This window comes from Malus domestica, chromosome 05 (genome assembly GCF_042453785.1).
Source record: "Malus domestica chromosome 05, GDT2T_hap1".
In the NCBI taxonomy this organism is placed as follows: Eukaryota; Viridiplantae; Streptophyta; class Magnoliopsida; order Rosales; family Rosaceae; genus Malus; species Malus domestica.
Window position 1 is genome coordinate 33,092,237 of NC_091665.1, and position 25,302 is coordinate 33,117,538.

At 39.7% G+C, this 25,302-nt stretch overlaps 2 protein-coding genes across 3 annotated transcripts; both read right to left on the bottom strand.

The window, feature by feature from the left end:
• Nucleotides 1–5,776: 5,776 nt before the first annotated feature.
• Nucleotides 5,777–15,910, bottom strand: LOC108173735 (serine/threonine-protein kinase BSK1-like). 2 transcript variants are annotated; one of them, XM_070822610.1, is made up of 7 exons: nt 15,652–15,910; nt 15,378–15,430; nt 15,006–15,090; nt 8,371–8,552; nt 8,127–8,180; nt 6,375–6,467; nt 5,777–5,933 (listed from the first exon to the last, which is right to left on the bottom strand). In XM_070822610.1, the coding sequence occupies exons 3-5, from the start codon at nt 15,025–15,027 to the stop codon at nt 8,148–8,150; spliced, it is 237 nt and encodes a 78-aa protein (XP_070678711.1). In that variant the 5' UTR covers nt 15,028–15,090; nt 15,378–15,430; nt 15,652–15,910; the 3' UTR covers nt 5,777–5,933; nt 6,375–6,467; nt 8,127–8,147. The 2 variants fall into 2 exon arrangements, with proteins under 2 accessions (XP_070678711.1, XP_070678712.1); XM_070822611.1 differs by lacking the exon at nt 15,652–15,910 and having other exon boundaries at nt 15,378–15,626.
• Nucleotides 15,911–17,228: 1,318 nt separating this feature from the next.
• LOC103441499 (2-hydroxy-palmitic acid dioxygenase MPO1-like) lies at nt 17,229–18,252 on the bottom strand. Its single transcript, XM_070822609.1, has one exon. It carries the CDS (start codon nt 18,085–18,087, stop codon nt 17,494–17,496), a length of 594 nt encoding a protein of 197 aa, XP_070678710.1. The 5' UTR covers nt 18,088–18,252; the 3' UTR covers nt 17,229–17,493.
• Between the last annotated feature and the right edge of the window lie 7,050 nt (nt 18,253–25,302).

Sequence of the window (25,302 nt, forward strand, 5' to 3'; positions counted from 1 at the left end):
AATGGGTCTGAAATAGCTATTTTTCTTGAGGATAATGAGAGTGCATGGTGGTGAGCACCTACTTATAGAAGCTGAGAAGCTGAGAAGCTGTATAATTAAAAAGAAAAGTCTAAGGTCTGGTATTTCCTCGTAGCTACAATTTCTTGACAACCGTATATTTTATTTTCTGCCATTGCTGTTACTAGAATCACTAATTTTCTATATGATAGTTGCCTTGGTTTATCTCGAATTCATGCCACCACACAAAAGAATACTTTGTGCAAGTTGAATTGATTAATTTGCAGAGCAACTCCCAAGAAAGAGAAGAAAGAATGCTTTTCAATGATATTTTATTTCATATCAAAACAAGGTATATATACAACCCTATACAGATATGGGAAAGAATAAGGGAAGAATAATTACATCCTAAACTAGGAAACCAATTACAGTAGAAATCCCACAATTATAGGAATCCTAATATAAGTCAACACTCCCCCTCAAGTTGGTGCATAGATGTTGCACATGCCCAACTTGTCTAGAAATCTGGAGAACTTGTTACTAGAAACCGCCTTCGTGAGAATATCTGCTACTTGGTCGTCCGTTCCTATGGGAGGAACCTCAATTACTTTACTATCTAGCTTCTCTTTAATAAAGAACCGATCAACCTCTACATGCTTGGTCCGATCATGTTGCACAGGATTATGAGCAATATCCCGTGCCGCTTTATTGTCACAGAATAACATCATAGGTAGATCTTGTTTAACCCCCACATCTTGCAACAGAAACTTAAGCCACAAGAGTTCACAAATACCGAGTGCCATGCCTCTAAATTCGGCTTCTGCGCTTGACCTTGATACGACATTCTGCTTCTTGCTTCTCCATGTTACTAGATTTCCCCCAACAAAGGTGAAATACCCAGATGTCGAGCGTCTATCATCCGTCGATCCTGCCCAATCAGCATCCGTATAGCACTCAATTCTGAAATGCTCATTTTTCCGAAATAAAATTCCTTTACCAGGGCTTCCCTTTAAGTAACTCAATATTCTCATAACTGCACTCATATGTTGTTCTCCTGGATTGTGCATATATTGACTAATCACACTTAAGGCATGAGCAAGATCAGGCCTAGTGTGAGCCAAGTACATTAATCTTCCTATTAACCTTTGATACCTCCCTTTATCAACCGGTACTTGGTTCTGATCTATACCCAACTTCATTCCTTCGGCCAAAGGAGTAGACACCGGCTTACATGCTGTCATACCGGTTTCTTCCAACAGGTCAAGAACATACTTCCTTTGTGATAGAAATATCCCGGACTTGCATCTTGATACTTCAATCCCAAGAAAATATTTCAAAGGACCAAGATCTTTCATTTCAAACTCTGTGGACAAATAACTTTTCAAGGCTGCTTGCTCAACAGGATCATCACCAGTAACCACCATATCATCCACATACACGATTAGAGCCGTAACCTTTCCGTTCTGGTGTTTCAGAAACAACGTGTGATCCCAATTACTCTGTATATACCCAAATGCCCTCATGGACTTGGTAAATCTACCAAACCAGGCTCGAGGAGACTGCTTTAATCCATACAGTGATTTCTTGAGCCTACATACCTTTTGTTTCCGTCTGTCCGAATCACTGCACCCTGGTGGAAGATCCATGTAAATCTCCTCAGTCAGATCTCCATGGAGGAAAGCATTTTTTACGTCGAACTGTTGCAAAGGCCAATCCAGATTTGCTGCTAAGGACAGTAGAACACGAACTGTATTGATCTTTGCCACTGGTGCGAATGTATCAGTGTAATCAATGCCATATTTCTGTGTATACCCCTTTGCCACCAATCTTGCTTTAAAGCGATCTACCGTTCCGTCGGCTTTATATTTTACTGTATAAACCCATTTGCATCCCACTGTTTTCTTTCCGGCTGGCAAGTCTATTATGTCCCAGGTAGCATTCTTCTTCAACGATCTCAATTCTTCGTTCATTGCATCTTTCCAGCGGGAATCTGCTAAAGCCTCTTGCACACTGTTAGGAATAGATACAGTAGATAATTGATACACAAATGACTTATTTGATTCTGACAGGTGACAGGTAGACACATAATGGTTTAATGGGTATCTCACTCTGGAATCAGAGTTTGGCTCACTCATGGAATACTTGTGTTTACACTCAGGATCTGCCTCATAAGTGGGTTTGGGAATACCTCTATTAATACGCTCTGGAAGGCGACGAAGTGAAGGTGCATCCGGTGTAGAAGACGATTGGTTATGAGAAGTAGTATCTCGTGACACATGCTGTAATTGCTGCTCTGTTTCACTGCAATTGGACGGCTGCATCTCATCTTCCAACTCAATACCCGTGAGACCCGTGGGCTGCTCCTCTTCCTGACGTGTTGGCTGCTCCTCAGTAGGCTGCTCGGTAGGACTAAACCCAGAAAACACGGGCTGCTGCCCTTCCTCAGGTGTCGTGGGCTGCTGCCCTTCCCCAGAAGCCGTGTACTCCAAGCTCAACACGTCCCTATCATCGCGAGTCAGAACTTCATCATTGCAGTACTCCCCCTGAAGTGAGGACGGGGAGGAACCAAAGAACATTTCATTCTCGTGAAAACTCACATCCTGAGTAATAAACATGTTTTTACTCGAAGGATGATAACAACGATACCCTTTCTGGGTAGTAGCATACCCCAAAAAAACACAACGAAGAGCTCTAGGTTCAAGTTTAGTCTTCCGTTGAGGTGGATGGAGGTGAACAAACGCAACACATCCGATGACCCGTGGGGGAAGATTGGGAGTCGGGGGGCTGCTAGTCTGAGATGTGAGAGCCTGAAATGGTGTATGGAAGTCGAGAGTCCGAGATGGAAGGCGATTAATAAGATAGGTTGCAGACGTAAGTGCCTCTCCCCAATAATGGAGCGGCAAATGTGCCGCAAGTAGGGAAGCACGAACCATTTCTAACAAGTGTCGATTTTTCCTTTCTGCAACCCCATTCTGTTGAGGAGTATACGGACACGTGGTCTGATGAACAATACCGTGCAACTCTAAGAATGAACGAAGTTCCATATTAATATATTCTCCCCCATTGTCACTGCGAAGAACCTGGATATTCCTGTTGTATTGTACAACAATCATTTTATGAAACCGTTGGAAGGCCGAACTAACTTCACTCTTTGACTTTAACAAAATAACCCAAGTCATGCGGGTACAATCATCAATAAAAGTAACAAACCAATGAGCACCACCAAGAGTGGCTACTTTTGACGGTCCCCATACATCAGAATGCACAATCATAAAAGGAACAGTACTTTTATTTAAACTGGGAGGAAAAGAGGTTCGATGGCTCTTAGCCATTTCACAAACATCACACTTAAACTGAGAAACATCAGTCTTGACAAACAAACTAGGAAATAACTTATGCAGATAACCAAAGGAAGCATGCCCAAGTCGCCGGTGCCACATCCAGATGTCTGACACTTTATTAGTAACCCCTTGAGAATCATCAACGGAAAGAGCTTGAGTCAGCAAGCTAGAACTACTGGTGGTCAACTCCAAGTAATAAAGTTTCCCTCTTCTAATACCATAACCAATCGTCTTCCGCGTCCGGATGTCCTTAAAAACACAAAAATATGGCCAAAAAATAACCAAACAATGTAAGGCAAGGGTTATTTGAGCAACGGACAACAAATTATAATTTAGAGAGGGAACCACAAGAACAGTGTCAAGTTTCATGGTATCAGAAAGGGAAACAACGCCTTCCCCAATAACAGGGACGGCATTACCATTAGCAACATTGACCTCGGTTTGTGTGGATGTTTTTAGTGATGGAACCTGTCTAGAATCACAAGTCATATGTTCAGTAGCTCCGGAATCAATTATCCATGTATTATTCATAACAGAAGTAGAAGTACTGAGTGCCTTACCATCACTTCCTGCCGCAGCTATCATGGCAGATGCCTTGTCCGCTATCTGATCCGAATCATTCTTGGTTTCGACAATGGAGGCTCGAGATTTGTTGCACCGAGGATCACGGGTCTTATCCCAATTCTCGGGATATCCAATCAGCTCAAAACAACGACTCTTGGAGTGTCCCGTCAGACCACAGTGTGGGCACTTACCTTGTGGACGATCCCGGCTTGTCTGGTTTGGCCGAGTTGATCCAGGCCGGTTTTGTACCCCTTCTCGATTCGACCCACTAGATGATCCACGGGCCCTTGCTGCCATGGCAGCAGACTCCCCCTTGTCAACCTCTGTCTTCATTGCTTCCTTTCGATCGGCTTCTCGACGAACATAGGCATAAGAAGCCTGCAGGCCAAGTGGGGGATCCTTCCGCAGCACTTCTCCACGCACCTGATCAAACCCATCATCAAGACCACCAAGAAACACATAGACCCGTTGTCTCTCAGTGGATTTCTGAAACACTTTGATGTCATTCTCACACTCCATGGATACTTTATTAAAGTGATCCAATTCTTGGAAGATCTCAGTGAGCTCCCCAAAATAGGTAGCTAAGGGTCGGCCATTCTGACGCAGACGGGATGCCTTCTGATTCAACGAATAAATTCTAGCCTCGTCATTCTCATCAAAGTAGGCAGCCTTCAAGGAGTCCCAAATCTCCTTCGATGTAGACAACCGAATGTACCGTTTCATAATCTCGGGCTTCATGGAAGACAAAAGCAACTCTTAATTTTTTGATCTTCAGAAAACCAATCATCATATTTAGGATCATCTTCGCTAGGTGCCTTGATAGACCCACGAAGATATCCCATCTTCTTCCTTCCAGCAATATGAATTTGAATGAGAGGAGCCCATAAATCATAGTTCTTTTCATCCAAAACCATACCAATATTAAAGCTTGAATTCTCTGACTGCACCATAATTGGAGCAGCCGCTGAAACAATCTGTGAACCAGCCCCCTTTTCTTCAGCCATCTCTCTGTTGCTTCGGTGTTGACTGACACAAACTAGGCAGAGGAAAAAAAAAACAGCAGCGGTGATGGGACCTAGAACACGTTGGACAAATCAACAGGGCAGCAACACCCTATCTGGTGCTCGCTGCAATCGGTCAGAGCAGCAACACCTTCTCTGGTGCTCGCTGCAATCAGTCAGGGAACGGGCAGCAACAACCCTAAGGTTGCTCGCTACAATGGATCAGGTACACGGCAGGAAAAAATTAGGGTTCAGTTTTTTTTTTTCTAACCCGACTCTGGTGCCAAGAAGAAAGAATGCTTTTCAATGATATTTTATTTCATATCAAAACAAGGTATATATACAACCCTATACAGATATGGGAAAGAATAAGGGAAGAATAATTACATCCTAAACTAGGAAACCAATTACAGTAGGAATCCCACAATTATAGGAATCCTAATATAAGTCAACAGAAAGGACCACCACACCAGTACACCATCAATTTCCCAGGAAAACGAATAAATAATTCCAGTTGCCATAAACTATAAGATATGACCGTGTCCTCCTCCTCTGGAAGGGCAAAGTCTTCTCTGGAAGGGAAGACACTTGCAATCAGATTAATTCATTAGAAATTCAAATGGACAAATTTGCAAACAGTTTCACACTTGACTAATAGATCGGACAAATTTGCCAAAACCCGTAGAAATTCAAAAATCAGGAACCACAAACATATACATGTAATCAAAGGCTAGTGAAAAATAAATACGTATTTAATTTTATTAATACAGAATTGTTAATATTAAATTCAAAATTTTAAATAAAATTTTATGAAATATAGAAAAACCTTGCGACAAAAAAAAAATCAGAAAACCCTTGAAGGTGTTATAGATACATAGACCACGTTATTTTATGATAGCTAATTGATCATTCGTATATTTCACTCTATTTACAAAAGCGGCCACCGACATTGCTGCTTGAACTCCTCGATTCGTTCTTGGGCATACATAATGCCATACATAATGCCTCAGTTTATGAGTCTAAATGAAATCTAAAAATAGACAATAAGGTGTAACTCAGCAGAGTCGAAGACAACAAAAAATAAATATCATTAATTTAGCATAAACTGAATTGCAAGTTCAAATGCAAGAATGCAAATGAAGACAATACACTCCATTCTGTTCAGCAAGGGGATGAAGAGGCGATGAAAATAGTATGATTTAGTGATCCGACCTTTAACTTGATTCGAAGGAAGGGCATTGAATGTTGAATCAACAAAATTTTGCACATGAATTTTGAAGGAAAAAAAGATAAGCTATACGTCATTAAATTAGCACAAAATCTATTGACCAAAAAAAAAAAAAATTAGCACAAAATCTGTTTGTCCTTCGAAAAGGAGCTAAACACATCTAAAACTCAAAGCTGAGAGAAGAACAAACAATATATCTCATAAAATCCACAAAATCCTATACATGGAAATGTAAATACCTACCACATTGTTTTGATTCTTTGGCAGAATCACTAATAGCATCCAGCCTTTTCTTGCTTGGAGATGCATAACTCAGCTGCTCATTATGTGGGGTGGCTGGAAAACCAGTAGTCTCACCATTACCGACAATATTAATGCTCGAATCCTCTTCATTGGAAAACAACGCAAGAATTCACCAAACCAAAAAACTAAAAATTGATCGCAGCAAAAAGTGCAGGATTTTATCAAGCCCATGCATAAAAATATACACAATATTTCCAACCATATCATTCCCACTAATACGATAATATCAATAGACTTAGCCAAGTTGAACGCTTATTCGTCTAATCAGTTTGTTAGAATTAAAAAAACATCTAGAACTTTGCTTTATCCGAGATCTGTGTATATGCATAGATAGACGTGTACACACACAAAAATTAAAAGAATAAAGGGAGACAGAAAACTGAGAACCGTATGTACACTAAGATGCATCTCAAGAATGATTGATGAAGGAGATGCTCTTTTTTCTTTTCTTTAGACAAAGTAACTAATGTGATTAGAAAACTAATTTAAATCGTTGAATTGCTCTCATCATACTTGTATCTGTTTTAGCCTTAATTCACATGATTGCGGACATGCAAACATCGTGGGAATTTAAAAAACCATAATCAATGCAGTGCATACTCAGAAATATGGAAAGTTCCAAAGAACATTATATTTTAGAAACTTGTGTTCGAGTTTCGAATTTCAGAGTTTATATAACAAAGTCAACCTTGAATACAATAATTTAAAAGAGAAAAGAAAATGTATCTAAAGAAAAGTAATCGATGAAAAAATGGAGAAATATGCATGACCCTTGGAAGTAAGAATGCGGCTATATCTGGAAGCCTTTTTGATGAATTCCTCAACAATCTAACGCAACTCAAACACTGAAGCTTAAAAGAATGGGAAACCATTCACCAAGTGGACTATGTTTTACACACAATAAACCATTGCAACATGCTGTCACTCTATAATTCTCATGCAAAATCATATGACACGCAGACATGACATTCTACATACTCATGCTATATACTTATATGAAGAAGAGTCAATATGGTGTGTAAAAACAAATTCTTAATAAAAGAAATAGCCAATTCTAATTGATAGAAACCTTATAGTTCACATTCATGGATAAATTGTTAATAAAAAAAAGCCAGCCATGCAACTGTTGATAAAAAAGCCTTCAATCTCGACATAAGATTTAATATGTACATACAAAAGATACTTCGCATAAAGCAAACACATATCCACTCTTTATCTAACTGAAGAAACTGAAACAAGGTAAAGCAAATTATATACCTCAAAATGTCAAGTAACCAATGTGTTAGACAAATACAATCAAATAAGCTGCCAAAAGAACATTAATAAATGAAAATTACAAAACAAAGAAATAATGAGAAACCAAAATATGCATCTCAAAATCTAATCGCTTTATAGCCTGCTGGCCATTTTTAGTTCTTGAATTTAGACAGTTAAACCATGACTCAGCACATGAATGAAGCGAGAGCTTAAAAGATAAGTGGGATAAGCTAAAAGTCATCCTCGAGTCATGCATTAACTTTCAAACTGTTCCAAAATAGCTAACATCTTTAAAAAAATGAATAACTAAAATGCTTAAGTTAGCCATAGGAAGCCTACAGAACAAAGTTAAACATGACGAATGAATAAAATGACAGACAGATTTAAACAGCATACCAAAAAAGGAGTTGCAACGCTGAATTCTTCTCGACTTACCTATTTAGTGAGTTATTGGACCTATTTAGAGACTGGACTGAAATGAAGCCAACTCTGCAACAGAGAAACAAATGAAAAGGTCAAAATCCAGAAATCCAAGTTTAACTCAATCAAATATCATAACCAATGAAATTTGCAAGCTGCAAATATTCAGCAATGTAGACAAAGAAATTTGTTTCTCAAAGACTTAATTGGTCCTCTACTTGATTAATTGTCGTTTGGGAAAGGAAATTTGAGACAACACCTCATCAAAGAGAACCATATATGCATTTAAGTCATGGTACAATGGGCGGCCTTCGCTGCTGCAGTGATCTAATGCTTTGGCAATGTTCAGAGCAACTGTTAGTCGTATAGCCCACTCAATGGTCTGATTCTCCCCTGCCAAGGAAGTGTGAGGTGAATTTATACCTGCAGCGCTTTGAAAAGCTACAGGCAATAAATTTCAGAGGTCACTTGTCAAGAATATGAGAACGGGAAGAGCAAAATAGCAGTCACAATTTGAAATGAAAATAGCACACGTGTAGATAACAAATCGGCTTTGTGAAAGTGGTTTGAGATCAGAATATTATGCTCAAGTAGACCAAATGCATTCTTCAAAACGATGAATACAACAACAACAACAACAACAACAAAGCCTTTTCCCACTAAGTGGGGTCGGCTATATGAATCCTAGAACGCCATTGCGCTCGGTTTTGTGTCATGTCCTCCGTTAGATCCAAGTACTCTAAGTCTTTTCTTAGAGTCTCTTCCAAAGTTTTCCTAGGTCTTCCTCTACCCCTTCGGCCCTGAACCTCTGTCCCGTAGTCACATCTTCGAACCGGAGCGTCAGTAGGCCTTCTTTGCACATGTCCAAATCACTGGAACCGATTTTCTCTCATATTTCCTTCAATTTCGGCTACTCTTACTTTACCTCGGATATCCTCATTCCCAATCTTATCCTTTCTCGTGTGCCCACACATCCCACGAAGCATCCTCATCTCCGCTACACCCATTTTGTGTACGTGTTGATGCTTCACCGCCCAACATTCTGTGCCATACAACATCGCTGGCCTTATTGCCGTCCTATAAAATTTTCCCTTGAGCTTCAGTGGCCTACGACGGTCACACAACACGCCGGATGCACTTTTACACTTCATCCATCCAGCTCGTATTCTATGGTTGAGATCTCCATCTAATTCTCCGTTCTCTTGCAAGATAGGTCCTAGGTAGCGAAAACGGTCGCTTTTTGTGATCTTCGCTAGATTGCTCCGGTCATTAGTGTGGATAAGTATATAAATGGATAGAGATAGGAAAGCAAACACAAGATGTACGTGGTTCACCCAGATTGGCTACGTCCACGGAATAGAGGAGTTCTCATTAATTGTGAAGGGTTTACACAAGTACATAGGTTCAAGCTCTCCTTTAGTGAGTACAAGTGAATGATTTAGTACAAATGACATTAGGAAATATTGTGGGAGAATGATCTCGTAATCACGAAACTTCTAAGTATCGGAGTGTGGTATCGTCTTGACTTGCCTTATCTGTCTCATAGGTAGATGTGGCATATTCTCTGGAAGTACTCTTCCTCCATCCAGGGGTGGTATCTTTAACTGGTGGAGATGCACAAGGTAATGTATCAATTTCACTTGAAGCTTACTTGTAGTTTCAGGCTTGGTCAAGCGCGATACAAACCATGTAGTAGGAGTCCCCCAAGTCGCCGAGCTAGGGGATCTGCTGAAAGAGGTGACAGACAAGGTAAGCAATCAGAGCTCCGGCTGAGTGTTCACCTTCTCCCCATCTTGCAGCAGCATGAAGGATAAAGAGAAGAAAAATGAGAAGAGATGATATGGGATACTTTTGCTTTTGAAGAAGTAACTTTCCACAGGCTTATTCTTGAACTGAGCTGGAAGGTTTTCTGGTGTCCTCCAGAGTATAAGGCTGACTGAAGAATTTGAGGGTCAAAACAAGTCCATCAAATCTAGAGTACGTTCGACCCTGTTGATATGGGATACTTTTGCTTTTGACAGAGTAATGGATGTATCGGCACGTGTGCTGTTACGCTTGTCTCCACATGCTTCCTTGTATCCTTCGCACTTGCCCTATCTGTTCCTCAAGTAGATGCGGTATCTTCCCTGGAAGCATAAGATGTTGAAGATGAGTACTCAAGAGCAATGCCAGGTAAGTAATCAGGTAAGGGGTTCCAGGCAGTCAGTTCCTGGCTGGAAGCTTGATTCCAAGTGCTGACTGATTGCTCTCTTTCTCCTTGTCTTGCAGGTAAGAACAAGGCCAAAGGAAAAGACAGGGAAAAAGCATGATATGGGATACTCTTGCTTTTAACCCTGATGATATGAGATATTCTTGCTCTAGTATAGCTTGTTTGCAGAGGTATTATCGGGGGGAAAGAAAGCTGAATATTTCGAAAGGCTTCGTTGGGAGTGCCCTCTTAGATATGAGGAAGGGTTGAGCATTTTTGCAGGTCTGCCTGTCCGTTGGGGATGAAGGTCGACATATATAGGAGTCTCCCTAACAACAAGTAGTAACGTTATTCCTTTACCCTGCTTGGTCCTAGCACGGTAGTGGGAGCTGCCAGCTTCACATGTTTTAACTCTGTCAGAGCACTTTGAAAAAGTGGTCTGTGATATCTGGCTCTCGAGATTCGGAGAATGATGCCTCTTCGATTTTTGAGAAAGCAATCATGCTGAGGGTCTGGCTCTCGAGATTCGGAGAGTAGTGTCTCTTCGATTTTTGAGAAAGTAATCATGTTGGGAGTCTGGCTCTCGAGATTCGGAGGGCGGTGCCTCTTCGATTTTGGAGCAAGCAAAAGTGTTTCTCGAATGTGAGTAAAGGTTGGGCATGTTTGCTAGTCTACCTTGCCACGAAGCACAGAGGTTGACACACAGGGACTTTCCAATTATCCAGCAATGGTACTGTTCCTTTACCGTCTCTTCGATTTTGAGAAAGTAGTCATGTTGGGAGTCTGGCTCTCGAGATTCGGATGACGGTGCCTCTTCGATTTTGGAGCAAGCAATCTTGTTGGGAGTGTTTTCTCGAATGTGAGTAAAGGTTGGGCATGTTTGCTAGTCTACCTTGCCACGAAGCACAGAGGTTGACACACAGGGACTTTCCAATTATCTAGCAGTGGTACTGTTCCTTTACCCTTGTGGGTAATAATATGGTAGTTAGACCTTCAAAATTTATGTGTCTAAACTTTGTTAGTGTTGTTTCTTTGCTATTCTTTTACCTTTCTTGGTCAGAGCGATGTAGTGGGAGCTGCAAGCTTCACGTGCTCGACTTTGGCAAAGAACTTTGGCAAAGTTATCTGTGGTACCCATGAGCTATTGTTGCGTGTGGGAAGTGGGTGATTGAACAGTAAGATTCATGTGCTTTCTACTTCACCAGAAGTCTTCGATAGAATGCCCATAATTTCCGCAAAGCTGAGTGTGCATGTGACAGGTGCTGACAAGGCTAGAAAAGTAGGTGCCTCTTCGATTTCTGAGATCGGCCCTCGTGGTCTCTGAGCAGCCCATCTTTTGAGAAAGCGAGCGCCTCTTCGATTGATTCGGAGAACGATGCCTTTTCGATTTTTGAGAAAGCAATCATGCTGGGGGTCTGGCTCTCGAGATTCGGGGAGCGGTGTCTCTTCGATTTTTGAGAAAGTAATCATGTTGGGAGTCTGGCTCTCGAGATTCGGAGGTCGGTGCCTCTTCGATTTTGGAGCAAGCAATCTTGTTGGGAGTGTTTTCTCGAAATGTGAGTAAAGGTTGGCCATGTTTGCTAGTCTACCTTGCCACGAAGCACAGAGGTTGACACACAGGGACTTTCCAATTATCCAGCAATGGTACTGTTCCTTTACCCTCTCTTCGATTTTTGAGAAAGTAGTCATGTTGGGAGTCTGGCTCTCGAGATTCAGAGGACGGTGCCTCTTCGATTTTGGAGCAAGCAATCTTATTGGGAGTGTTTTCTCGAATGTGAGTAAAGGTTGGGCATGTTTGGGCATGTTTGCTAGTCTACCTTGCCACGAAGCACAGAGGTTGACACACAGGGACTTTCCAATTATCCAGCAGTGGTACTGTTCCTTTACCCTTGTGGGTAATAATATGGTAGCTAGACCTTCAAAATTTATGGGTCTAAACTTTGTTAGTGCTGTTTCTTTGCTATTCTTTTACCCTTCTTGGTCAGAGCGATGTAGTGGGAGCTGCAAGCTTCACGTGCTCAACTTTGGCAGAGAACTTTGGCAAAGCTATCTGTGGTACCCATGAGCTATTGTTGCGTGTGGGAAGTGGGTGATTGAACAGTAAGATTCATATGTTTTCTACTTCACCAGAAGTTTTCGACAGAATGCCCATAATTTCCGCAAAGCTAAGTGTGCGTGTGACAGGTGCTGACAAGGCTGGAAAAGTAGGTGCCTCTTCGATTTCTGAGATCGGCCCTCGTGGTCTCTAAGGAGCCCAGCTTTTGAGAAAGCGAGCGCCTCTTCGATTTCTGAGATCGGCCTTCGTGGTCTTTGAGCAGCCCATCTTTTGAGAAAGCAAACGCCTTTTCGATTTCTGAGATCAACCCTCGTGGTCTCTAAGCAGCCCAGCTTTTGAGAAAGCAAACGCCTCTTCGATTTCTGAGCAGGCGCCTCTTCGATTTCTGAAGCTCCGTCGAGTGCAGATTTTTATAGGGGCTGGCATTAAGTTCCACAGCACACTTGAATCTCCACCAGTAGAAGCTTCATTCTTGCACTTCTAAGATCTTGATTTGTCCGACCTCTTCTCTCTTCAACACCTTTGAAAATGTCTGGCCCCTCCGACCGTCGTTTTGACTTGAACCTTGTTGAAGAGGCAGCCCCGCCTTCTCCAGACAACATATGGTGCCCATCCTTCATCTCCCCTACTGGTCCTCTTACTGTTGGGGATTCTGTGATGAAGAATGATATGACCGCTACGGTGGTGGCCAGGAACGTACTCACTCCCAAATATAACAGACTACTTTCCAAACGGTCTGATGAGTTAGCTGTTAAGGATTCGCTGGCTCTCAGTGTTCAGTGTGCAGGTTCTGTGTCTAATATGGCCTAACGCCTATTTGCTCGAACCCGCCAAGTTGAATCATTGGCGGCTGAAGTGATGAGTCTCAAACAGGAGATTAGAGGGCTCAAGCATGAGAATAAACAGTTGCACCGGCTCGCACATGACTTGCTACAAACATGAAGAGGAAGCTTGACCAGATGAAGGAAACTGATGGTCAGGTTTTACTTGATCATCAGAGATTTGTGGGTTTGTTCCAAAGGCATTTATTGCCTTCATCTTCTGGGGCTGTACCGCGTAATGAAGCTCCAAATGATCAACCTCTGATGCCTCCTCCTTCTAGGGTTCTGTCTAGTACTGAGGCTCCGAATGATCCCCCTCCGGTGCCTTCTCTTTCTGGGGCTCTACCGACTGTTGAGACTTCTCCTAAGCAACCTTTGTGAAGGCTCCCTCTTGTTTGTTTATTTTGACTCATGTATATGTACATATTTGTAGCTTATCGGGGATATCAATAAATAAGCTTTCCTTCATTTCAACGTATTGTGTTAAATACACCAAAGCCTACTTCGCTAAGTTCTTTGAATTTTCTTTTGTTGAAGCTTGTATGTTGAAGCTTTCTGAGTGGAGCATGTAGGTTGGGGTAGTGTTCCCTTAATTTCCCGAGTGAGGAAAACTTCTCGGTTGGAGACTTGGAAAATCCAAGTCACTGAGTGGGATCGGCTATATGAATCTTAGAACGCCATTGTGCTCGGTCCTGTGTCATGTCCTTCGTTAGATCCAAGTACTCTAAGTCTTTTCTTAGAGTCTCTTCCAAAGTTTTCCTAGGTCTTCCTCTACCCCTTCGGCCCTGAACCTCTGTCCCATAGTCGCATCTTCTAATCGGAGCGTCAGTAGGCCTTCTTTGCACATGTCCAAACCACCGTAACCGATTTTCTCTCATCTTTCCTTCAATTTCGGCTACTCCTACTTTACCCCGGATATCCTTATTCCTAATCTTATCCTTTCTCGTGTGCCCACACATCCAACGAAGCATCCTCATCTCCGCTACACTCATTTTGTGTACGTGTTGATGCTTCACCGCCCAACATTCTGTGCCATACAGCATCGCCGGCCTTATTGTCATCCTATAAAATTTTCCCTTGAGCTTCAGTGGCATACGGCGGTCACACAACACGCCGGATGCACTCTTCCACTTCATCCATCCAGCTTGTATTCTATGGTTGAGATCTCCATCTAATTCTCCGTTCTTTTGCTTTTTAAAAAGATGGAGGTAGGGGTTAAAGAGGGGAGACCAACGGGGTAAGAGCCCCCCGTTGCTCTGATTAAGTCAACGGGGTTTTCCCTCTGCCAGCTTTTTTTTTTCTTTTTAAGCGGGGTGAATGACTAAAAAAATTAATATCTTATGTAAAAGAAGAGAAAATTATATCTTTGCAGGACTGTGGCCTTATCCAAAAGTCTAGCCAAAACAACATCCTAAAAGTAGTAGAAGTAAGAAATGAAACTGAATAAGTAGGAAAAACAAAAAGGTTAAACAGAAAACAGGCAACCTTGAAATATTCAACTTTATATGTCTGGTGTATCTTTGACAACACCATAGCATCTTTAATCGGTATGGCCTGTGCAAAATGAAATTGTCAATCCTGATTCACAGAGAAGAAAAAACCTACTCCCATATAAATTAACATGCTATCCAACATTCCTAGTCATTAGCCCCAATCCCAATCAAAAATCCTGCCAGCACAAAAATTATTAGTCCTAACAATGTATAAATCTATATGTACACATATATTCACACACACATATATTTATATCCACCGACAACATTGAGTTCAATCCAAATCTATAGTCCTAACAATGTACTAAACACATAAGAAACATAAGTCCAATGTACCTCCAACAAGGACTTGAACCATCTTTCGAGAGTCACCATAGCTTTCCTTTGCCCTTTTTCTCTTTCTAATCTCAGCAGATTTTATCTGGAAACATATAAAAACTACAAAATCACAACTCTCTTATACTGGATCAATGTTTTGCTCTGAAATCTCTATTTTAGACTTAGTATCGAGAAACGAAAAAGTCTTAAATGCAAAAGATAACTCATTCATCACAAAGCAACAATACATTTGCAGTAACTGTTTAAATCAGAACATATGATTATCATGAACTGCAGCATTAGCATTCTAATTAGAAACTTGTTGCCATAAAATTGAACATTTCGCTACCGTTTTTTATCGCATTAAACAATCCGATTATCGATAATTACCTAAGCAGAAGCTTGAATTTCTCTGGCAGTCATATCCAAAGCAAGTGCATAACCTTACACCATCCGATTTTCGCTAATTAGATTTAAACTTAAAACCAAATCATTAACAGCATCATTATATTAAAACTAAATCATTAGCAGCAGCATTACTAACTGATTAATTAAACTAAATCATTAACAGCAACACTATTAACTGATTAATTAACTGACCTTCAAAAAATAAAATAAAAAGTGATTAATTAACAAATAACAGTAACGAAAATTACAAATTTACCCGCAACGTAATCCATGGCGGTGGATTGCGGAACATCGCTAGCTTTCTGAGAGATGATCACCGCCACCTCATGGTCCAACGATAACAGAGGGTGAGGGACTTCGATCGTGCCGCCGTTCATCAAGTAAGACAACGTCGGTTTGAGGAAAAGCACGGGCTCCCTAATAAATCAGAATTAAGAGAGGAGTGAGGAAGAGGAGAGAGAAAGAGGTGGGTTCTCCCATTTCACATAGTTTACTTTGTATACGTATAAAGACAATTGGTTTCTTCACATAATCAACTCAAATGTCCCTGCCAAAATACATTCTCCAACTGAAATAGGTTTATGAGACCATAAGTATCCCCTCTTTTTAAACCATATCTAACTAATTTCATGTCATTTCGGAAATGGCCTATTTACCCTTTCCTGTCAGATACAGATTAGATTTTGTAGTAAATTCATGATGCAACTGTACCAATTGTGATAATTTCAGAGTTTCCTGTGCACGATATCAACAACTTGTATTGCCTAACAATCTTTACCCTTCTTTCCATTAAAAACTCTAACCACCAGGAATCTCGCTTCAAATCATGACAAAATGATTCATGAGCTTAATTGAAATAAATTAACACATTGACTGACTAAATGAACCGAGAATAAAGACATCTAAAATCTTATTAATTAAGTACAATTACCAGAAGAAGCTGAATAAAATGTCAAAAGTGATACATTGAGATAAGGTTGGTGGCATCAAAATCACTAAGAAAATATGCACAAACCCAATATGCATCAAAATCACGAATACTTGATTTCACTTGCTTGTTAAAATATAAAAAATTCAAATAATATTGTTTCCAAAAACTTGTTTAAAGAAAACAAAAAATAGTCACATCTAAAGGCTCTAACCGTATGGTGCGGGTACTTCCTCTAAAACCCATGGATTAGTCTTAAAATCAAAACTTTTTACTCTTGATGTATTCCTAACTACTAAGATAGCCTACGGACCTCACCAAAGGTGATAAGGCGGCACATGCAGTTATATCTTATTCTTTCAAAAAAAAAAAATGGCACTTATAGTTTGGGATTGCATAGGTCCTGAGTTCTTATTTAATATTTTTGTGGAGGATATAAACATTTTAATTAAATTATAATAAATTTTATCTTTTGGAAAAAAAAAACGAAAAATACTATTGATCTTAACCTAAATTAATTCTGCTTTAAGTCCTCAAGGGTCAACTTCACAAAAGGTAAACTTGTTATATATGTTCATTAAAAGGTGAGCAAAAGAAAAATATATGGATGAGAATAGCAATTCTTTTAAATTTCTTTTTTTGTTGTCAATTATTTAATCTCTAATATTGTATTTTAATGGCTACTTAGTGCTTTCTAAAGTATTTATATCCACTTCTAAATTAGAGATTTTAGACTTGAAGCATATGAAAAGCGAGCTCGATACCAAATATTTATTATAGACTATTGCTAGGCTTAATCAAACCCCTCAGCCCTTAATGTAGTTTTAGTAAAAAAAAAAAAGCATTGTATGTATTAAGTATCAAGCAGATCCTGCCAAAAAAAACAAAGCAGATACCCAAATCGATAAAAATATAACACAAGATTCTTGCTGCAAGTTGCATTTGAAAGTAAATATCCTAAGAAATCGAGCACCTGGAAAGACCATTAAAAATGCAAATTGCATTTGAGCTAGTTGTCACAAAGCTGAAGGGTTCAAAGAATAAGGTTATTGTATAAAGCCAGTACCTGTATTATAAGTTCGTAAATGTGATTGATGGAACTGTAGAGTTGACAAAAACATAACTTAAGAAGAAATTAACTAAACGTAACCCATGCATTTAAGCTAATGATCAGGAGAGTTTCTTTTGGTTCTTGACCTTCCACTCTTTGATATTAACTTCAATCTTTGCTCTCACACTTTTATGAAACCCTGGATAAGGTTCATACCCAAAGGCTGATTGAAGAAGCTCAAGCAACACGAAGTAAGGCCCCATCAGAAGTGCTTGAGCAAAGTTGTCTGCAAGAGCTGGTCCTCTTTTTTCAAAAATCCCGTGGCCTATGAACTGTCCACCCCAACAGAAAACCTGAGCAGCAAGAACAAGCTTCCATGACTTAACAAACCCTAGCCCACTAGCAAGAACACTGGCTCCAACCCAGCAGAGAAAACATAGCAAAGCTGCCAAGGACCCAGCTTTCTTGTCCAATTTGACATAAAAGAAAGCATACATAAAAGTTAAAACAAACCCTAAATTCAATGTGAAACCATGATTATTAAACCCAGATGAGAAATTGTAGAGAGAGGGTGTAAAGTGGAAAAGAACAGCAGCGGTGAAGAATAATGGCCACACAAAGAAAGTGTGAATCAAAATGTTAACTGGGTTGCTGTGATATGCCCCATAGAAGGCGAAGTGCCCTTCAAGATCAAACAATCCGGTCCTCCCCATGAAATTTTTTCTTGCAAAGTTGATTTGCTTTTGTTGAAAAAAGTACAGGCTTCCCTTGCTCGGAAACTAGACTGAGAAAATGAATTAAATTGGATATAAATTGGAGCCTAAAAGCAAGGTAGTGGAACGCTCCTGGTATCTATACTTTGAACTTTTTTTATTAAATGTTTTACAAATGCAGCAATGGTATAATATTGTAAAATCATCAACTTGTATTAAGTTATATGGAATGATGCAAATAGATTAAACTGCAAGGTATTGAGATGAACACAAAAAATCTGCACGTTATTAAGGAGGATTATGTTGGAATATATTAGTATTTTAGGTAATTTTATATTGTAAGGGTGTTTTAGTATTTTGAGTCTAAGGTTTCTTGTAGGTTAAAGATTTCGATTCTTTGCCTATTAGGGATTAATGACCCGTTATTTAGCCATAATTAAAATTAAAGGAGTTGAATTAAGGAGAATCAAAATCATATTTTCATAAAAATTGTTTACTAAAATGTTCTGGAATCAGAATAAAAATTGTACTGATTTCATAAAATTGTTTACTAATTCAGCAGAATCGGGATATAAACAAGTATGATTACGTCTCTTTGGAGACATCTGATAAAAAATAAAACAAACATGATTACTACAATGCCCATCTTCCCTATCCTTTCTTCTTTTCGGCCTCTTCATCTTTATGTTTTTCAACTAAAATGCAGTAAAACTCACCCCACCGACAATGGAAAGACCAATCCTTCATTTTCATTATTAATTATTATTTTGATACAATCAGACACCATATCTCCTCAAGTCTCGTTCTGTATAGTTTAAAATAAAAAAATAAAAATAAAAAAAAAGAAGAGAGAGAGAACGGGAAGGAGACAGGCAATATCCTGGACCAGATACCGATGCCAATTTGGTAGGGATGGATGACGACCACTAAAAATCTCTATTTTTTTTTTTTTTTGGAGAAACTGGATCCGATTAAACCCAGGGCACAGAAGCCAAAGGAACAACATAAGCCTACCCAGAGGCAAACAACAGAGGAAACCGGGTAATGCAAGGGGATGAAAGACACTGACGCAACAAACCAACAACAAGCGTCACCCCTCCTATTACCACAGCAACTCATGGAGGGCAAGGAAGTCCATCATTACATAAAACATGAACCAAAGAAGATGGAGGCCTATTGACCCAAGTAAAATCACACATCTCCCTATTTCTACGCGACGCTAAACAATATGCCGCCATATTGGCTGATCTTGGAGTCCAAGACCAGCGACAGTCTTGAAAGGAATTTCCAAGCAGTTTACATTTCGTCAACACTGGAAAAGCCTCCCACCTGCCATTTGAAGTCTTACCCTTAAGGCAAGAAATAGAATCCTGTGAATCTGATTCAATCACAACAAAATTGAACCCCATATCCACACCCAACTCACAGCCGTGACGGATCGCAATCGCCTCTGCCACTGCCGCAGAATGAGCAGCAATGCATCTTCTCCTAGCAGCAATAAAGGTTCCAGCAGAGTCCCTAACCACAACCCCCGAGAAGCCCGAATTTGTAACATGCTCCCAGCTAGCATCGACATTGAGCTTAACAAAAGGAGGAGGGGGAAGACTCCACCGGGCAGGTTCCAGAGCAGCAGGGTTGGGCAATGAAGAGATAAGCTCCGAGGCTCTAGAGGCTTCACGGAATGCACGGGCAGAGGTGTCAATGGCAGCAATCACATTCCTGGGTTAATAGAATTGTTTTGGAAAAGGAAATTGCATCTACTCTTCCAAATGTGCCAACACGTGAATGCAACATAAGATAACACTCGATCCACCTCAACCTTCGACTTCAAGGTGGAATTAGTGAGGTTGACGAGCCAACTCACCCACGAAGAAATAGAGCTACGATTAATTCTGTGACTCAACATACCACCGAACCATATCACTTCAACCCACGGGCAGAGCAGAAAGAGATGCTCAATGGTCTCCTCGTGAGTTTGACAAATCGAGCAAAGAGGAGATGGCGCCACCAGTCTCCTAAAAAGGCCCGCCGACGTAGCCAAAGCATTATGAATCGTCTTCCACAAGAAACATCGAAGCTTCGGAGGGGTATTAAGCTTCCAAATGGCTTTCCATAACTTTCCAGGAACAGTCAAGGAGGAGGAAGAACCCAAATTGACCCTTTGATCAAGCTTTGCATGCACACAATGATATCACGATTTAACAGTATAGATCCCACGACGATCAAAAGGCCAAACCAATCTGTCTCCCAAACAAGGGTCCCCAATCTGAGTCTCCTCAATGGCAACATACTCAGTAGCCGAGATGAAAGGTTTTAGAAAGTCAATATCTCATCCACCCGTTGCAGGACACAGTAACTTCGACACCCGAGTATTCCTGCTAACCTGAACATCACCCCGAGGAAGAGGGTGTCCATCAGGGAGAGTGGGGAGCCACCTGTCAATCCAAACCCGCACCTATTTCCCATTGAAAATCTGCCAATGGGACTCTTTCATTAGAAGATCACAGCCTGAAAGAAGGCTTGACCACGCCCACGAAGCACGCCCACCACGCTTGGCATCAAGGAAAGAACAGTGAGGGAAATAGCGGGCTTTCAACACCTGAGCCCAAAGAGAGTGTGGATCATGTATCAACCTCCAACATTGTTTAGCGAGAAGGGCGTCATTGAAATCCCTGAAGCATCGAAATCCCAAACCCCCATCAGCCTTCGGTAATCCCATAATATTTCTAGAAACCCAATGAATCCGTCTTTCGTCTCCTTTATGGCCCCACCAGAATTTTGAAATGATGGAATCAAGCTCATTGCAAACATTGGCAGGAAATTTAAAAATATTCATTGGGTAGGCCGGAATGGCCTGAATCACTGCTTTAATCAAAACTTCTTTTCCTGCAGGTGAAATAGTTGATTACTTCCATCCTTGAACTTTTTCCAATACCCTGTCTTTCACATACGCCAATCCCCCCTTCTTAGATCTTCCCCAGATGGCGGGCACACCTAGATAGCTTCCCGGAGCCTCTACCGCAGGCATCCCCAATATACCAGCAAGCTCCCCTCTACGAGCACCAGGAAGATTAGCACCAAAGAACACACTGGACTTTTGCATATTAACCTGCTGTCCAGAAGCCTGACAATACTCCCTGATTAGACTCACAATATTGGAGCAGTTCATCTTATCTGCCCTCAAAAAAATTAGGGTGTCATCCGTAAAGAAAATATGAGAAATGCTCGGCCCCTTGGGATTAAATTGAACACCTGTGATCTTGTTTGTATCACTCACCTTTTGAATTAGTAAGGATAGAACTTCACTAACCAACAGGAACAAATAAGGAGAAAGTGGATCGCCTTGTCTTAGGCCACGAGATGGAGCAAATTTCGACTCAGGTTGGCCATTGAGCATGATAGCAAAGTTCACAGTTGAAATACACCCCAAAACAAGGCTGCGCCACTTAGGATCAAACCCCATCTTCTCCATAATTGCCATCAAAAAATCCCACTCCACCCTATCACAGGCCTTGTGCATGTCAAGTTTAATCCCAAGTTCCATTTTCTCAAGTCTCGGAAAGCTAAGCGGAAAATCTCTATTTGGTATTAATATTTGCATGATTTTAGGAAGGATTTCATAATTGTGGTTATTAAAATTTTTAATTAATACTGAAATTTAACATTTTGTCCTTCAATCAAAATATTCAGATGAATAAAGTTTCAATTTAAGATTTTAGTCAATCAAGGACTGGAACCAAAGTTTCATTTTTTTTATAATGTTTGTGTCTCCTACCTACGATTAACAAATCTTTATCATGTAGAGTAAAAAATAATCTCAAAAATCTTGAAGGCGACATGTGAACTTTATCCCGAAGAAGACAATATTCTCCTCATTAAATGGGCAATGCACACAAATACTCCCACATGCAGCTTAGCATCTCTCGAAATTCAAGCAGCGGACTATGATTGCTCAAAGTTCCTCTACTCGTGGCATGAAAAAGTCAAGGACATTAAGATTAATCACCAAATCCTATCTTTAATACATTCCCAATTGAAGTTCAACTCCATCAAGTAAGGAATCCTCCTTGTAACCAAGTAAGGATACATCCACCATTGTTCTAAGATATTTTCTCCTAATTAATATAAGGAAAACTAATGAAAAGTACTTGAAAACTTTGAGTTTTAATGATAAGGACAAAATAAAGGGTAAAGTGAATAGTACCAGGTTTGACTTTTTAGTGTAAAAATGTGGTTTTTTGTTAAAGTGAACAGTACCGTGGGCTTTTCGTTAAAACTCCCATTAATATATTGGGAATATTCTTTCCTAGTTCATCTAATGGAGCGTATTTATCAAATATAGCCCAAATTAACTTTTCAATTCAAAAATGTCACTTTTTTATAATAAAAAATTCAAATATATCCAAAATTCCATTTAAATAGACATAAATACCCTCAAATTTAACAATCAAATAAATTAAAGGCTTTTTAGCCAAAATGGTTTGTGACATTAACATAACTCCTTAGTCTGGTCCTTAACAATGAAAATCAATAGTAGTGTCCTTGAATTTGTCTATCATGAATCATTTTAGTCTTTCTCTAAATTTGTCTATTGTGATCATTTTAGTATTTCCATAAAAAATCTGCCAATTGCTCTATTAGTGCGATAATGTGGCGCCACATGGGTCTCACAAATACAATTATATAACGACATGTGGATTAATTTTAAAAAAATATTTTTATATTTAAAACTAAAAATGATATAGTAAGAAAAAAAATTATAATTAAAAAATAAAAAAATTAAAAGAAGAAGTCGTCTTGTTCGGTTGGTAGGTAAAATCCAACAAACATTCCCAAATAAAAAACCCTAACCTACCTAAACCCTTATTCTCTCACAATCCAAACCCTCCACCTTCCAAACCAAATTTTTGCACGCTGAGATAAATTTAGTGGTTCTTTGTTAAAATTTTCCTTTTCCAATTGGGTTCGAAGATTATAGAGAATTGATGCAATTCGGAAAGAGTTTAAGCGTCTATGAATTGGCAACCGGGTCGTGGGAAGAAAGAAGGCATTGAAGGCATGATTGCAATTTTGCTGCTCTTACGGTAACCGTGACGGCACTCAATGTCGGTGATGAAGGGGTTGAAGAGGATAGGGTTATGGTGGTGGAGTGTAAGAGTGAAGGTGAAGTTGGACCAGAAGTTGAGGCGATGGTGGCTTAAAAGCCTTTAATTTATTTTATTGTTACATTTGCAGGTATTTGTGTCTATTTAAGTGAAATTTTGGATATATTTGAATTTTTTTATAAAAAGTAATGTTTTTGAAACTAAGGAATGTTTTTGAAACTAAGGATTAATTTTTGGCTATATTTGATAAATACTCTCCAATGGATGACACACCTTGGCCAATTGGACACCACCATGTGTAGGGCAAAACCCTAACCTTAGTCGGCTACCTCCTATAAATACCTCCATCTCCACCAAACTTTCACTACTACAAAATTATCTATAACTGGCGGTCCAAAAATTGACAAAAAATGTATATTACTGTCAGATTTTAAGCAAAGTCCGACAGAAAATGGATGCAGTGACAAAATAATAAGCAACAGATTTGCTAGCGTTAGGAAATGAATTTTCCGACAGAAAATACTCTAAAACTGACAAAAATTGTGTTAGATATAATCGACAGAGAATATATTAATAATGAATAAATAAGAGCATTTCTGTCGGCTAAAACTGACAGAAAATATTAAAACCGCCAAAAATGTTGTCAGATATAATCGACAGAGAATTTATTAATAAGAATAAATAAAAGCATTCTTGTCGGATAAAACCGACATAAAATATATTAATAATTAAAAATATATATATATATATAAACAACCACTTTTTGCATTTTCCATATCCTCTGCATTCAAACCTGTGATGATGAAGTAAAGGAAGAAGAAATAAGGGAAAAAACGAAGTAGCAGCAGCAAAACGAAGATGAAGAAGAAGCAGAAGCAGCATCAAAAACGAAGTATAGGAAGAAGAAATAAGGGAAAAAAGGACGATTGAAATTAATGCATTAAACGACGATTGAATCGAGAGTTATGGAAGAAATTTGTACTTCACTGACATGTAGAAAAGCTCGGATCTTTGAAGCGAAACGAAGACGATGAGTGGGTTCCCAAGAAGACAGTCACCACCTAGCTTCGAACTTAACGACATTCGCCAAAATCGTCGATGTGATGACATGCATGCCACTTCCTCTTCCTCCTTCCTCTTCAGCTCCCGACCCAACAGGCGCTCCCACTTCCTCACCCATGCTCTTCTCTCAAGCAGTCCAAGAAGAAGTCACTCCAGAACACCCCCAATGCTCCTCCGTAGAGCCAGCGCTGGTTTTTCAACACAGATTCAAAAAAGAGATTAAACCCCAGAGATTTTCGACATAATACTTATCACTGATGGATTAGAACCCACACAACCAAGAGGGGAAAATAATTCATACCTAAGATGGAGTTCGAGAGAGCTGAAGCTCTCAGTGTTAATGGCAAATCACATAGTGATGCATCGATGATACATGCAACGCTGCAGGTTGATTCCCCATGTCCCAAAGGTTTGAGGTTCAAATTTTTTAGGGTTGATTTGGTCAGAATTGAGATGAATGGTAGGGGTTCCTTCTCAGAGCTTAGAAAGAGGGAGAGTGTCAAGATTTAGAGTTAGGTTTCAGAAAAATAAAGGAGATGAGTGGGGGTCGGATGTGGGTATAAGAAAATTTTCATTACTATTGGTTACAACCGACAAAAACATTTTTTTAAATATAAACCGACAGAAAATTTTCATTCCTATTGGTTAAAACCGACATAACAAAAATGGCGGAAAAATTCCCCCCAAAAATTTTGTTATGATTTTAAAAAATAAAATAATAATTGTTTGGTTTAATAAATAAATAAATAATATGTATTTAAGTAGAATACGTTTTTAAAAATTAAATATGTTTGTACTATACTTGACCAATCCCGAAAGTACCAAGCATCGGTCAACGTTATACCGTCAATGATCAAGAAGAGTTTTCCTCCAACCAGGAGGCTAATCACAGCACGACACGTGTCAATATCAGAGGCCAATCACAACACGACACGTGTCAATGTCAGAACAAAGCTAGAAAGGCCAATCACAACACGACATGTATCAATGTCAGAACAAAGCTAGAAACTCTCTTCTATAAAAGGATATCATTCTCCCACAATAATCC

What these genes read in the sequence shown, in the direction of transcription:
- LOC108173735 (XM_070822610.1), bottom strand. Translation starts at nt 15,027, where the DNA reads ATGGTTCAAGTCCTTGTTGGAG. An exon ending in GGTTCAAGTCCTTGTTGGAG is followed by an intron (nt 8,553 to 15,005) that starts GTACATTGGACT and finishes TATTGCCTGTAG; the next exon opens with CTTTTCAAAGCGCTGCAGGT. An exon ending in ATATGGTTCTCTTTGATGAG is followed by an intron (nt 8,181 to 8,370) that starts GTGTTGTCTCAA and finishes TCTCTGTTGCAG; the next exon opens with AGTTGGCTTCATTTCAGTCC.
- LOC103441499 (XM_070822609.1), bottom strand. Translation starts at nt 18,087, where the DNA reads ATGGGGAGGACCGGATTGTTTGATCTTGAAGGGCACTTCGCCTTCTAT.